This window comes from Pygocentrus nattereri, chromosome 5 (assembly GCF_015220715.1).
Source record: "Pygocentrus nattereri isolate fPygNat1 chromosome 5, fPygNat1.pri, whole genome shotgun sequence".
NCBI lineage: Eukaryota > Metazoa > Chordata > Actinopteri > Characiformes > Serrasalmidae > Pygocentrus > Pygocentrus nattereri.
Window position 1 is genome coordinate 40,349,995 of NC_051215.1, and position 15,717 is coordinate 40,365,711.

Below are 15,717 nucleotides of genomic sequence, written 5' to 3' on the forward strand. Positions count from 1 at the left end.
CACCAGCTTCCACAACTACCCAGCATGGCTGAACTGGGTAGGTGCTGGCAGCTGGAGGTCCTGAGAGAGATGCCTTGCTCTGTAAGGATGAACAGATGTGAGGCAGGGGGATCACTGCTATTTTTACTCCTTAGCGGGCAGGTGGGCACAGAGGGTTCCTCACGCCCTGCTGAATCTCATCAAGACCCTGTGCAGTGCCAGCAACCTGCCGCTGGCAGCTCTGCCCCACCACCCCTCCAAACCTGGAGTCGCCTTGGCCTTGCACTCCCTCTCTCACACGCACGCACACAAAGTACAGGAGCTACTGCACCTCTCGCACATCTCAATTTTCTGCTTCTGCTGTGGACCCTGTAATCACTTTATGGAGATCACTCACACCCTTATCTCTTCCTCTGCACGTCTCACCTTCTCTCCTCTCTGCTTTAGGGGAAGTTACAATCTTACCTCTAAATCTCTGTAAACAATTTTCCAGTCACAGCACATTAGCACTACTCACCTAAAGTTACCTAAACTCAACTTATATAAATACAAAGTTTGTTATTATTATTTTTATTATTATGATTATTAAGTCTATGGTACGAATACAGTGACTGACCTGTCTTCTAACTAGTTTAGATTGCAATTTTCAAACAAAGAATTCAGGTAAACCAAGACTTAAAAATAAACTAATTTTCAACCTAATCACTGTGGTTGGGTAATGTGATGATATTTTACCCTTAAAATATTCTCTCTAATATCTCGCTTTTCTGAGCATATAACAGATATCGTCAGTACTTAAAAGAACACTGACCAACATTATTCATTACAATAAGAGAATACTTAAATCTGTTTTTCTTTTGCAGGGAAATAAAACAATGTGTTAATAAATGTATAATAAAGATGTAGTACATAGTTACAAAGTTGGAAAAACACTCATAAAGGTAAACCTTTATGAAACAATAGCAGGAAAAAAAAGAAATGCAGAGAGATGTAATGCTTAGTGGGACAGTCGTGGGCTGGAGGTTAGGGAACCAGCCCTGTGACTGCAAGGTTGCCGGTTCGATCCCCTCGCCTGACAGTCCATGACTGAAGTGCCCTTGAGCAAGGCACCAAACCCCCAATTGCTGTCTGGGCGCCATGGATAGGGCTGCCCACTGCTCCGGGCAAGTGTGCTCACTACCCCCTAATGTGTGTGTTCACTACTGGGCATGTATGTGGGTGTTTCACTGCACGGATGGGTTAAATGCAGAGGTCTAATTTCACAGTGTGCAAACACAGTGACAAATGGTTCTAAATTCTATTTTATGAGACAAGAGTGATACATCACCTTGGGCTTAAGCTTGACCGTAATGGCATGTTGACGGCCAGAGGAGTCCTCTGCACTCAACTGAAGAGTATGGAAGTCTGTATCGATGAAGAGCAACCTGTCAAGCAAATCAATTCCAGCACACATTAGTGAACAGTACAGAACGACTGTGAAAGGCCACACTTTTTGAGAATTCTCAGTAGTAAGAACATAATTCTTCAGCCTTACAGTTCTAACTCAGAAAAATTACATATGATACATATGTATGGTAAAAATGTTTTCAAGTATTGTGATGTTATATTTTTGCTATATCACCGACTCCTCTTTGGAAATAAGGTTTTACCAGGTGATCTCCATTTCCACAGTGCTGCTCTGACTGTACCAGTTCACTGCAAATTTATGCCAGCTAATGCTCCACTGTTCCACCTGACACGGTTCCATTTCCACCGCTTATTTACGAGCCATGTCAAGACCGAACTTGTGACTGCCTGACACACACACACACACACACACACACACACACACACACACACACACACACACACACACACACACACACTGTTCTGGGCATTCCCATCAGCAAACACCAAGAACACACACATTCACCTTCTGTCACACAGCACTTAGCTCCACATAAAACACTCAGAGACAAGCACGACCATACAAGTCCATACCACCCTACACCTCACTCCCCTGTTCTGTTTACTACTAGAATATACTCCCTTTCTTCCCATAAACCATTTTCTCTCCCATCTCACACTATCAAATTATTCCCTCATCGCATAGTGCAATAGCAGTAATTCTTTCACCATTCTCCCACTCTTGTATTCTATGCCAGAATCGGTATCTTTCTCATTACCCCGTTCACTAACTGAAAGTATAATTAACATACCCACCAACGTTCTCATCTTTCTTAGTATCTCCCAGTACGCATTCAGCTTTCCTTCACTTTCTGAATAGGCTTTTTTCTTCATACTTAGGCCCTCGCTTTTACACTCCATAAAGCAACAGGATGAATATCGCATTCAGTTACATGAACCTACGCCTCAGAACCACACTATCCATTCATTTCCACCAAACAGAAATCCGTTTTCCAAGCCAGAACGCCATTCTGCTACTCTGCATTCTACAGAGATCACCAACCGGAGTATCAGGCCTTACTGGCATTCAGTTCAGATGATTGAAACAGCTTGACAGCTTGATGTCTTGCTGTGAGGATTGATGAGAGCATTATATTTGCAACTACAAAATCAGCAGCGCTCATAAACGTTGGAGGGAACATTTGGTGTGTGTGCATACAAACAGGCCACGGATGAAGATACAACGGTATAAAATTTGTCTGAAAGAGTAATTCAAAAATATAAGCTGTGATATTGTTGAGGCCGCTTTCGACGACTCCGCACCAAAGCTTTCGAGAGCCAGCTGCTGAAAATAGTAAATGTTATTCCATTCTCACAGGTGCCACCAGAGATCATGTGTTTTAAAATATAAGTGCTAGCTAGACTGAGATGGCGAGAGGGACAGCCAATAGGAAACATTTTCAGGTGTCATTATCCTGGTGGGGTGTTAAAAGACTACAGCGAAAGCCTCGGTTTCTATCTCTCATATATGTGCAGGCTGTGACAACCTCCCACCATGGCCCTGGTGCAATGACTGTCAGAAAGAGCAGAACAGTTTCAGATATGCATATAAGAACACAGGTAAAATCACCCCAAAACAGAAAATTAATGCATACTGTCTTGTTTTTCCTCTTAATTTTGGATTGATTTGTGCAAAACTATGACATTCTATACTGGATACTTACAGGATACTAAGTGATTGGTCATAGTATAATGGTCTCTAATTTTTCTTAATGCCAAACACTTTTGAGCTATATTGAGGATAAGAGAGGAGTGAAGAATTGACCCCATCTTTACAGTAATTAACACTAAACGTGCCTTCTTCAAGGCAACTAAAACTCATTAAAATGACCAGGTTCTGCAGCACTTCCCCCTTGCCTAAACCAATCAGAGTCCATAACTATGTCAGACTTCAGGCTATTACCACTGATACAAATTAAGGATCTTAATTAATCTCAAGTGCATTTACAGATAGAGCTGGTGTATAATACTTCTGACCGCAATTCAGGGCTGAAATGTGCACCTTGTCTCGTCTCCCTCATATAACTTCGACATTTCCCCATTAAACTTGAGTGTGGGCTCCCAATTAGAACAATTTGCATTTGCTAATATCATAATTATATCTCTGACCATTAATAGAAAGAGGAAAGTGTGAAGCCGACCAAAATCAAAGCATGGTCACATACACTTACAAACCACATTAAACCTTTCTTTTAGAAACAAAGACTGAACTGATTAATATTTGTATATGTATGGCATGACTACATTTGACAACTGCATGTTGTAGATCAGGTAAACCACCAGAGAGCAGTTCAGCTGCCGTAAACAGAAGGAAGCAGTTGGAGAGGGCAATATGGTAAAAATGTCATAGCAATATTTAAAGATGTTTTCACAACGTACAGAGCTATTTTGCCACACACATACATAAGTAACGCCCAATTTCAAAACAGCCATCAAAATTCCACGCACAGTAGTTTTAATTCAAATTAAACAGGAATAATTGTTTTTTTTATATTCCACATGCAGTTGTTCAGTGTTCATTAAGTGCTGATAATATTCAAGATATGCCCAGAAAAGCATAACAAAATCTAGCACAATATGGATAATAATAAATTTAAAAATTGCCATTTTGCCCACCTCTAGTAGACATATATAAAAACTTGCACCTGTCAATCAAGGCCACCATGTCAATAAATTTTGTGGCCAAAATGAAAGACTTTGTGGCCTGAAGGATAGACATGTGTTTGTCATGTATAATGTGTAAAATTAACTAACCTGCTTCAGCATCAAAAACTAGTCACATGTTGCTTTGAGAAAGGAAATATTTAAAACCTTCACATTAACAGGAAGATTGTCATTGTGTTACTGACTGTGGCAGTTAGAGTGCTTGAATTCTAGAAAAACTTTATTTGATGCAGTTAGTTCCATATCTGAGCAAACAGGCTCTGGATTTTGAATGTCTTCTAAAAGAAAAAAAAGAGCTATGACTCAAGTGGACAGTTTATGTTTTTCCAGCTAAAACATGATGTCTTGAGGCAACAGTCAATGCCAACCCCTTGCTGCAGACCACCAATAGAGTAAATGAAGTCACTGAGTAAATAAAGTCTCTGGTCGTGGGCATTGTTTTCTTGAAACCAGATACTGAAAATTTTCAAATCAGACTGGAAAAGTCTGGAGAAGAAGCTCAGGCTGAAAAGTTTTGATTTGTTTGTGCCTTTAAAATAAAAATAGCTTTTGGAGCAGTTTTAAGGCATCATCAGGAAAGACATGAGGAAAGCAAAAAGTAAAGTGGGTTAAATAAACATAACATACTTATTCCATCCTAGGTCCTCTATCTCTGTGATAAGCTGTGAATAGTACTGAGGTGGTGGAATGGACAGCCACCCTGGCTGGCTCTTCAATGCCACTTCCTGACCAGAGGTAATGCAAAGACAGTGAAGTAAATCAGTGCATGATAAACCAATATACCATGTCATGTCCTACACACCACAAAATATGCAAAGAAAACTCAGATAACATAAAGTGAAGAGAAACATGACAAATACAGATACAAATAACAAAATTACCAATATTGTCCTCAGCTCCAAAATAAAACTGACCAAATCTGAAGAATGACGTAACCTCTGTGTAAAGAAAAAAGGATCATTATTAATAGCCTAAACCAACACTTTTTTAAAATGTATTCCTGTCGTTTGATTAATGGGGTTGGTCATCAGGGTTAATAATAATTTAATGCTTATGAAAGTAATGAACTTTGCTGCCCAAAGTAAAATAAGCTTGAATGTAATCCTTGTGCCCTGAAGCCACACGAATAACAATACTGAAAACTTGCTGTTAATTAAACAATGGACCCATCTAACTAAAAAAGACAGGCACTAAATTCTAATGTCAAGCACTTTTATTTTATTTAATATTACCTGTTTTACGATATCCTGATAATTTTTCAGTAACTGTTTCAGTTGCCAACAACAGTGCAACCTGCAAACAAAATAGTCCTGAAAAATCAGGTAAAAGCACTAGCAGCCCGAGTTACACCTACATGGCATAGACACAAAAATCATAAAGCCACATGCAAGATTTCCACCGTTAAATGCTTTAAATATTATGTTAAATAATCTCATACTTTGCCTTTTTCAGTTGATGGTCTGGGGGCAGAGATATTCTCAATCTGAAGTCTTTTTCCTGTCAACAGAGGTACAAGTTCTTACTTCTAAGAAAGTATGTTTCCAGTCCTTGCTGTGTACAACGACTATGCATGCATGTAACCTACCTGTCGGTAAAATGGATCTACTATAAACTTAACCTACATTGCTAGCATGAAAGGACAACTCACCGGTTAACTGATAAAGTGACCATAATGAAGGTGCTCCGTGCTGCAAAAGTTTGTTTTTAGCAGTAACTGACGTTAGCGTACTCACCTGCACTGAGATGAATCCGTCGTAAACAGTTTTCTCCTTATCGAGTGCAACTAATAAAGGACTCTCTTTAAGCAAGGTATCAGTCATTATGAAAAGAACAACCCCGAAAATATAATATATCGGCTCTCTTACTTATAAATTGTTAAGATAAATCGAGCTAAGCGGCTAGCTGCCTATCCAGCTATGTTTGTATTCAGTTAGCTAGCTGTCTGGCTAGCTAACGTTAGCCAGCTCACTCACTTCCAAAACACTGGTCAGCCTTACGACTTTCACACTTTCTGCTCTCTTGTACACGTTAGGTGTAGACCGAAAAAATAATACAGAGTATTAATTTACAGTACTAATAACGGCAAGTGAGAGTTTCTTCTGCCAGCCCGTGATAAATCATCTGTTACTCCTCAGCTAACTTTGTCCGGTTTCCCGCAACGGAATCAAATCACAGCTACGTCATCAAACTTTCAACGAAGGAACTTTATGTGAAAGGTTCCAGTGGCCGTTAGTGGACAGCACCAAGGTGAGTGTGGGAGTTAGCTAATAAGAAAATTAGACACATTTATTTACGTAAATAAATAAAATATATTTTAGGACAAGGCTTTGAACTAACATATCACATCCAACATTTGTTGCTGCAAATATACAGTATAGCCAAGTGGTTTAGCTCGCTGTTTTTTCAATGGAAGATTACAAATAGCTAACGTTAGCACACAACATTTAGCTTACATTTGGTTTTAGGTTTAGTCTAGGGGTGCTCAAACTGTTTGTCTTGGGGTTTAATGTGCAGTGTTTTTAAAATTGTGTTTTGTAACACATCACACATACAGTTTAAAAGGAAAACTCATTTACGCTGCATGCAAGTTAGTATTAAAATAAGTTTGTTTTCTTATTGGGTGATGAGTGTTAGCTTTCTTTTAGCTATTCTGTAATTTTGTCAGTCAGTGTACAAATGCACAAGGCATTTGCAAAGAAAGCATTAAAAACACCATGTTAAACAGTAAAACAACAATTAACAGGCAAACAATATATATAATAAAATACAAGGTAGCTTAATGAAGGTCAAACAGTTATTGAGCTTTCTTGTTTTTTCACACTTTTCAGAGACTTATACAACAATGAACATCCATTTTCCTTATATTTAGTTGGCGAGTCATCTAAATACATCAACGCTTAAAGAGTTGTAGCTTTCTATTGGGCCAACTTTGGCCTGGGGGCCACACTACGGGCAGCCCAGGTCTAGCCTTTCTTAACTTCTCATCCGACTCCAGTTAATTGTCAACCATTTTTTAGAACGTTCTACTAACATGACTGCAGGAGGTGGTCAGGGAGTTAAACTTAATCTCTTTTCATTCATTCATAGTTAATGCGTAATGTATTATTGGTTTACAGTAACTGTAAAACTTTATTTTTTTAGACTTTATAGGCCTATTTATACAGGTACACAAAACCTACAACTTTCATTTTACAGTTGTTTACAGAGATATGCTGTACTGTAAACGGCACACTGTACTCTACTACATTTGCATTAGGTAGCTTGACAATGAATACATATTCAGTTCATATACACTAGGACTCCCATTCCTATAACAGTTTTCATTATTCCAGGTGTTTGTCAACGCAAAAAGCTTTGTTCGCTATTTACAATTGCTGCAGCAATAACAATGAATCTCATTATATTTGCTGTTGTCTTTGTGCAAAAATACTCAAATATTCATCTTTGTTTAATTGCCTTAAAGAAATTGCTCATATTACCAGCCTAGAGTACAGCCTTCAAGTGTATTATTATATAGGCGATTGCTTGTGAGGAGTGTGTCAACCGTGCATGCTACACATTGTGCCTAGAGAGATTGATGTTTTGTCATCCACCTGCTTCAAAGCTGTAAAACCAGCCGCAGCAAAGGCAAACCTACCCAGCTTCAAAATCCAAACAAAGAAATCTTAGTGGGCTGTTTACATATCAGTGGAGGGATATATGGGCTTGTGCTGATGTGGTGCCAGAATGGTTGAAAGATTTCAGTCCCTGCACAACGGGTGAGTGTTAAATGCCTTTTTTGTTTGCTACAGCGAGGGACAATTTAAGGCGATTTTGGCTCTGGCTTTGGTTTTGAGAGGGTAAGCCTGGCAGCCCTGCGAAGCTTTCTCACCCTCGCATGCAGATTGCTGCAGCCATGCACTGCAGAAATCTAATGGCATTTTGGAGTTAAAGATTTATGCAATTATGCTTTTTGAATAGCAGAATAAATGTGTCGACTATTTCTTTTCTCCCTACTGTTCCGTCTGTTCCGACGTCTAGCGTTCTTTTATACCTTTTGAGCAGAGTGATCTATTGTGCCTTGTTTATCGCCAGCCGTGGTCAGTTCTCTGGAATGCAATTGGCTGGAACTACATCGTGTGGGTCTTGCTCCCTGCTTTTTTTTCTCTCTCTCCCTCTCTCTCTAACAGATTCCTTTGAAGCGAGACAAGAGCAGGGGTGCCCGGTTTATCGCGCCTCTCTTTTTCGCTCTCCCTCTCTCCTCACCATGCATGCATCTGAATGAGAATAGGGAGCTATTGTTCTGAAAGGATGTCACTGTAAGGAGCGGACCGGATGTATAAAGCAGTTAAGAAATTCTGAAGACAGATCATTATTGCAAATGTGGATTTGATGTTTTCATGTGGGGGGCTTGAATCTTCCTGTAGGTTTCTTCAGGTTCTGTTGAGCACAGTGGTTCAGTAGAGGTATCACCTAGAAAGAATATATATTATGCAGCAAAACTATTATATTGTATTGTATTATATTATACATGTTCCATGATGTTGCATTATTTACTGCATTTAGTCTATTCATCCTTTTTCTCTGACTCTTGTGTGATCCATATTGAGTTATGCTGTGTGGACTTTGGCGTGTGCATTATTTCCAGCTTTAGCAGAGCTCCCTTTGCTGCCCATTATTTGAATGACTAGTGTAATGAGACGGATCAAACCCTGGTGTGGGGCTGACCAGGGACGCCATGCGTGTCAGCTATTTGGCCGGTGTCCTGGACTGTCATTAGGCTCTCTTTATGGAGCCATTCAGACTGTACATGAGGCACAATATGTCAGAGGAAGTTAAAGTGTCCCGGCCCACTCTCCTGGTTCCCCCTCATTTACGGTGTGTGCAGTGACACTGCTGGCCAGCAGCCTGTGCCGTGTGTGTGACAGGGCACTGTGCAGTATTTCATCAGCAGCCAAACACTTCAGCGTTAAATGCCCGTTTGGGTACAGATAGCCAAAGTGTGGAATTCTGACCAGAAACAGTCGGACATACTTCGCAGGGTGGGTATTTGTCCATGCTTGTGAAGAATTTATCATAGTAGGACTGTGTGTCGTAGGAGACGAGTAGCTGCATTTGATCCTGTTATCCTCAGCTGTTACCGCACTGGCACCCATCCACACCAGTGTGTCTGAATGAGCAACATGGCTAATTTGCTGTGTCATGCGCTGGACCAAACCCTTTCCTCCTGCAAGTGAGGCAGACAGTGTGAAGACTTAGCCTGGATTACAGGACTTCAGAGATAGCGCTGAATCCAGCCTCCTGTCCGACATGAATTGATCGGATTAGAAAGGGTGGATTCCATCCTTGAGGGGAAACCAAGCAAGTTGTATATAATTGACTTTTTTCTCTCTATGTCTTGTGGGCAGGGTCTGCTGGTAAAGGGGAATACCTTGCAGAGTAAATATCAGAAAGGGCCAAGGTTTGATCAGTTGGTGAAGGCTTAGGGATCCGATCAATACTGTGCTGAGTTGTAGCTGCAGCTCAAGGATTCAGTGCAAAGAAGCTGTGTGTGTGTGTGCGTGTGTCTGAACTATGAATTTTCACATATTTTTGACACTTCTCAATGGTCACATTTCTTAAACTTAAATAAAGAGCAGAAACACACATTAATAAAAATACAAATATTATATTAGTGGTTTTGCTGGTTTCTGTTAAAGGGCCCATATCATGGAAAACAAAAAAAAAATGTGATAAAATTCATTTTTGTGGTAAATAAACATTGTTAAAGTTTCAAAATATAGTGCTGACTATTCAGCCCATACAGTCTATGCATGGAAGCTAAGCAGCACAACTGTATTAAACTCAGTTTTTGTGATGTCACATGATTGATTTGAAAAATCAATGTTTTGACATATATTCAGCCTGCAGGAGTTTAGCCATGCCCATTCACTCTATAGTTATAAGGTACATGGAATGCTTTAAGCTGAATATGAAAAAAATAGTCCATGGACTCTTTAATTATTTTTATTTTCATTATTTTTAATCAGTTATTTTAATTAAATGTATATGTTATTATCATGCTAAAGATTAGGTTCAGATGCATTTGTACTGTTTTCATTACTGAGAGTTTTCTGGTGTGATATGGTGAGCGTCACAGAACAGTTCGTTCAGGCTGTCTTTGTGCGCTGCATCACTCGTGGTGTAAAATCGGCTTAATAGACATAAACAGGTGGTGACAGTTTAGCAGTCTCTGTAAAGTTAAGGGTTCTTTTAAAAGGGAATTTCACTTCTTTTTATCCAGAAGGTCTGCATCAGTCACTGAAATGTAAACAAGGTCATTAGGAGTGGTCTGAGTGGGTTTGGATGGGTGGTGATTGGAACCTGGGAATGTAACATCCATTTTATTTCCTATCCCAAACAGCCACTCAACCTACACGTCTTCTGAGTTTTTATGTGATGATGGTAAAAGAGTGATATATGCAAAACAAGCATTTTCCTTGTTGACAGTTTTGCCTTGCATCAGTATCCTTGTATTATGAATAATTTTTTAACAATCTCAAAACTAGTCTAAAACACTGTCATAGACATGTTCAGTACCATAAATTCATCAATTTCATTGAGGTATCTTTTAGGTGCAAACCAATAAAGGAATACATTTTCCCAGATGATAAAACAAAGCTACATTCAAGGATGGTGTTTTAGGGACACTGTTAATAAAAAATAAAACCAGTAGACTTTGAGAAAAAAGTAGTTTTTGGAGGATAAAAAGTGAAAAAAGGATAAAAGTGGGCTAACTGTAGGGGACTACCATAACACATTGGGGTCTCGGTTGCTGTACTGGCACGCCAGAGTTCCACTCACCGTTGACTCCTTGTGGATCGACCGTTTTGGTTATCATTCTAATTGTCTGTGAAACTTCATGCCCTCTTTGAATGGCACGGAGGTGTAGCCACTGATAGCCATGTAGTCCTGCCTGTAATTCTCCTTCAACAAAACAGATGGTTTCCTACGAGTCCGTCTGGATCTTTATTATAAATAAACACAGTTTCTTGCAGAGCCGTCTCTTATACTAATAACAGGCTGGTGCTGATTTGGCAGGAGAGATGGGGAGACTGAGTATTTCTTTATGGGTGAAATCGATATAAGAAGTATAAAAAGCATAACTCCATCAACTCAGTGCCTCTCGTTTCAACACAACACCTTCCCTCTGCAGAGCCTTTGGCCACAATATTGCGACCTTTGCTGGTATTAATGGTGCTTTCATTTTGTAATATTATGACTTTTTTCTCGAAATATTACAACTATTTTCCTAAAATAGTTTATTCTTGAAATATCATGCTGTCCAACTTTTTTCTCAAAATATTATGGCTTTATTCTCGAAGTCTACTAATGTTATTTTTATTAACAGTGGCCCTAAAACGGCGTCGTAAAATTCTGTGGTAGTAACGCCATGAACAAACCTGATATCATAGAATCGGCCCAGTTATCAGCCATGTAAGACATGTGAGTCCTGAAGCTCAGAACAGCATTTTCATGAGGGTAAGTTACATTTTAACTGTTCACACAAAAAAGTTGAAAACTCTCCACTTTGTGTGTGTGTGTGGACAGGGGGTCAAAATCTAGAGGAAAGCTATATTCTTTTAAAAAATGTGATCACAGTAACTGAATAGGACAGTTTAATCGTACAGTTTACACAATTTCAAAATAACATTCCCTTCAGTCTGTTTAGTAAATCTAACAGTGCAAGCTAAAAGCAGCCAATGAAGTGCTGTTTGGCTTCCAACTGCAGTTTTATAAACATTCTTAGTTTTTTCCCATGTTTATACAACAGGGTTTTCTGCTCACTCATGACAGTCATGTTGCTGTCCAAGGTGAGCTCAGTTTTACATGTTTTACAGGAAACCTTTTTAGATGATCTTAAAGTGATGTGTTTCCACATTTTTTTTACATTTTAGACCCTGCACTGCAGCCTCTGCTAGCTGTATTTTCTTTTAATTAAGTGATGTAACATTAGACAGTAAGCAAAAACGTAAGCTTATTAACTTAATTAATTTGTTGTTGCAGCCCTAATGCTGGATACCAGAATGATACTATGACAGAAAAAAAAGTTTCTTAAAAAAAGTAAGTTGTAACAGCTTTTAATGAACATATTTGATTTTAATATTCAGCCTCTTTATCACTACAAAACTCTTAAATGTCAAGCCACAAAACCAAATAAGTAAATAATTGTTCAGTACATTCGGAAGTGAAAATGAACAGTGAGATGAGCAAATGCAAAATAAAGCAACATCACACTGTTTAAAACAAATAGCTGTTGTTTTTCTCTAGAAGTGAGATCTCATATGTTAATGAATTAAGCTATTCACCTGTATGTTTCATATGTTGCTCCTATTGTACAAAAAAGTAATGTTACAGGACAAGTAAAAACATTCTTAACTTTCAGTGTAAAGGTAATGCAACAAGATTAATTTCTAAGTAATTTTGGATTTTTATTGTTCGGTTTGTCATGAAATGTTGAAAGAAATGTAAATGGCAACTAGCATCTTAAAATTCTGTTAAAAAAGTGACAATATATTAATGGTTTCTGGTTATGCTGTCAAATTAGCATGCACATTGTAGTTTGCTTATAGGCAGAGTAGAATCGAGTTAACCTACTAAAATAAACAATTGTAAGTACTGAAAGTTTAAGTATCTGCTTGTTTAATATGTTGTAGTATTGAAAAAGCATTGAATGTTCAGTATATCGTTCAACACTGTATGTGTGTGCATTTGTGTGGCTGTACTTAGTGTAGATCTTCTCTGCACTGAACAGATTCTAACTGCTCTCATGCTGGACTTGTCAGATTTTTTTGTTTTCCCCTTTTGTTGTTTTCCCTTTTAATCTCCCTTCTGTCCTACTCTGGAGATTGGCTCTTTTATGTCTGCTGAATACAGTAACAATGCATGCTGACTCATCAGAGCTACATAGATTCAGTTCCTTCTCATTTTGTCAACCTTGTGTCAAAAGAGGTTAGCATATGAGTTTGGTCCCCAACGGTTTTACCAGTAACTGAGCAATCTACTGATTTTTTGATAAGTGATAAGTGATACTTTTTTGATCCCACAACCGGGGAAATTCTACCTCCGCATTTAACCCATCCGTGAAGTGAAACACAACACACACACTAGTGAACACACACACTAGTGAACACACACACTAGTGAACACACACACTAGGGGGCAGTAAGCACACACTTGCCCAGAGTGGTGGGCAGCCCTATCCACGGCACCCAGGGAGCAGTTGGGGGTTAGGTGTCTTGCTCAAGGACACCTCAGTCATGGACTGTCGTCCCTGGGGATCGAACCGGCAAACTTCCGGTCACAGGGCCAGATCCCTAACCTCCAGCCCACGACTGCCCCATTTTGGATGATTATTTGAGTATGAGGAATTTAATAAAAGGCCAGATGATTAACACACAGTGTCAAACAAAGTGGAGCAGAGAAAAAAAAATCATACCAAACAAGAGGAAGCTATTAGTGTGAACATCAATGAAAAAGGGTAAACCCACACCAGAAGAATCCCACCAGTGCACATATGTTTGTTGTTCCAAACTGCATGTTGTATATAAAGTAAAATGTTTTGTTAATCTAGGTCTGGGCTGAACAGCTCAGCAGACAGTATTCACCTAGACTGCTAAAGGGTTCACTGTAAACCTGCAACATACAAAGTGAAATATCCTGCTAGAATGTCTGCTATTGTGGAAGCACATCATTGTCAAAATTAAAATGAAAATATGTGTAAAATGGCAATGTATTTGTATGTTTGCATTTAAATTTCCCACAAACTTGTACATACAATTTTATGCTCAAAATAAAAATTCAGATTCAGTACTGCAAATTTAATTTGCCATTTGTTGCAAAAAAAATGAGATGTAATTTATCTTAAGCAAGGTAAACAATTTTCATCTCTAATAATTTAAATTGCATCATCAAAGAGAACACATTCAAATGTTAATGAGAAACCGCACCTCTCCTTTTTGCACTAGCATATTGTCACCTGTTGCGCTCATTCTGTGGCAAAATACTTTTAAAAAAAGCCTTTGACTTGATTGTGTTTTCACTTCTCAACCTGTCAATCAGCTCGGCAGGGCGGGGCCAAAAGTATGACAAGCGGACAAGGCTTTAGCTGAAACAGGGCGGCTGAAGAGTTTATTGCTATTCTTACATTAGCGGATGAGGTGAAGAAGAGAAATATAGCCACTTGTGATGCTTAATGTCTTTATACATGACCCCATGAGAAAGTGTCTAGTTGAAGTTTTCTGGTTTTTCAATCTGTTTAATGAGAAGAGGCTGAACTTGGCTTCCTTCTTGCCAGCTTCTTATCAGAATTTTTCAGTCCACCTTAAAAAGTGCAGCAGTTATATTCAGGTGCCTCAGCCCACCCAAATTTTACAGCAGCATCATTTAAGGTGGTATGGAAAATTCCGAAACGAAGCTAACTTCAGTATTGTTTCATATACTGTGAACGGTGGCTGAAAGTAAGTCTGGAAATTTAGATGCAATCTCAACCGAGATGAATTCGGTTGAAATATGACACGGGACAAACGTGGTACAACAGCAGTTGCCAAGTGAGCCACTGTGTTGTACTCAAGTCTATGTGTAGCAGTACAATTGCAACTAAGTCTTTTTATGAGTGCATTTTTGGTAACAGATAGTCAAACAAAGTATTATATCCACATCTGGTGCTCACTATGTAAGTTAGAAAATAGCCCTCGATGCTGGATTAATTTCTGTCTGCTGCATCTGTAGCCAATGGTTGGCTCTGCTGTTGGCCCTGCCCTAATGGGATGATTGACAAGTTGGGAAGTCCATGAAAATGAAAATGCAGTTGGGTCAAGCTCATTTTTACAGACATTTTGCCATAGAATGAGTGTAGAAGGCAAGAATGTGTAGTTGCAAAGAGGAGAGGCGCTGTTTCCCATTAACATTTGAATTTTGACATCTTTCTAGCTGGGTTTTTCTTTTTGATAATGCAGTTTAAATGTCATTATTGAAAAGTAAAAATGCATATAAGATACATTACATTTTAAATTCTCATTTTGACACGATTGTTGCATAATCACATAAAGCATAAACATGCAGTTCTGTAAATGTATCCTGATTTAAAAAAGTGACTAATAAAGCATCTAAATCTTTGTGTAAATGAAATGTCGATAATAGTAAAGGCAATAAATGTAAACATAGAAATACATTGGCATTTTACATATTTTCATTGAAATTTTGATACAAATGTGCTTTCGTGTGTTACAAACTTTAAATGCTTGTGCTTTAAGTAGACCTGGCTGGAGTAGAATTAAACCCTGGGTGGGAAATGAATAACATTGAAATTCCTTTAAAAGCATGAGTGGAAATTAGCAGTAGTGCTCTTGAGTATTTATAAGGTGAAACTTCCTTTTTATATAATGATGTGTTGCAGGGAGAAGCTTTTTTTTGAAGGATTTCTCATCATTTCTAAAAATGGCCATTAAAAAAAGATTAAACAGACTTTCAAAACATTAAATAGTATTTGCTGATAGCCACAGATACCCTGATAAAGCATACTTTAAATTCTTCCATTCCTCTCTCTCTCTCTCACTTTAAGAAACAGATCCTGATTTACAAACTCAGTCATTTTTTGCCACATATACA

The 15,717-nt window shown here is 38.6% G+C and overlaps 1 protein-coding gene and 1 long non-coding RNA gene across 8 annotated transcripts in view; one reads left to right on the forward strand and one right to left on the reverse strand.

Annotated features, from left to right (window-relative positions):
- Positions 1-6,229, reverse strand: part of fancl (FA complementation group L) — a 19,983-nt gene extending 13,754 nt beyond the window's left edge. Inside the window, exons 1-6 of one of the 2 annotated variants that reach the window (XM_017722537.2) lie at positions 5,823-6,229; positions 5,528-5,586; positions 5,322-5,382; positions 4,971-5,027; positions 4,717-4,814; positions 1,307-1,403 (exon numbers count right to left, since the gene is read on the reverse strand). In XM_017722537.2, coding sequence (XP_017578026.1) covers positions 1,307-1,403; positions 4,717-4,814; positions 4,971-5,027; positions 5,322-5,382; positions 5,528-5,586; positions 5,823-5,909 — 459 coding nt within the window. In that variant the 5' untranslated portion in view covers positions 5,910-6,229. The remainder of the gene's footprint in view (positions 1-1,306; positions 1,404-4,716; positions 4,815-4,970; positions 5,028-5,321; positions 5,383-5,527; positions 5,587-5,822) is intronic. The other variant, XM_017722546.2, reaches the window with a different exon arrangement.
- Positions 6,230-6,255: 26 nt separating this feature from the next.
- LOC108442490 overlaps positions 6,256-15,717 on the forward strand; it is a 303,460-nt gene continuing 293,998 nt past the window's right edge. Inside the window, exon 1 of one of the 6 annotated variants that reach the window (XR_005130296.1) lies at positions 6,256-6,336. This is a non-coding gene — a long non-coding RNA (uncharacterized LOC108442490). Of the gene's footprint in view, positions 6,337-7,636; positions 7,848-15,717 lie in introns of those variants that run through there. The other 5 variants (XR_005130299.1, XR_005130298.1, XR_005130300.1 and 2 more) reach the window with 5 other exon arrangements.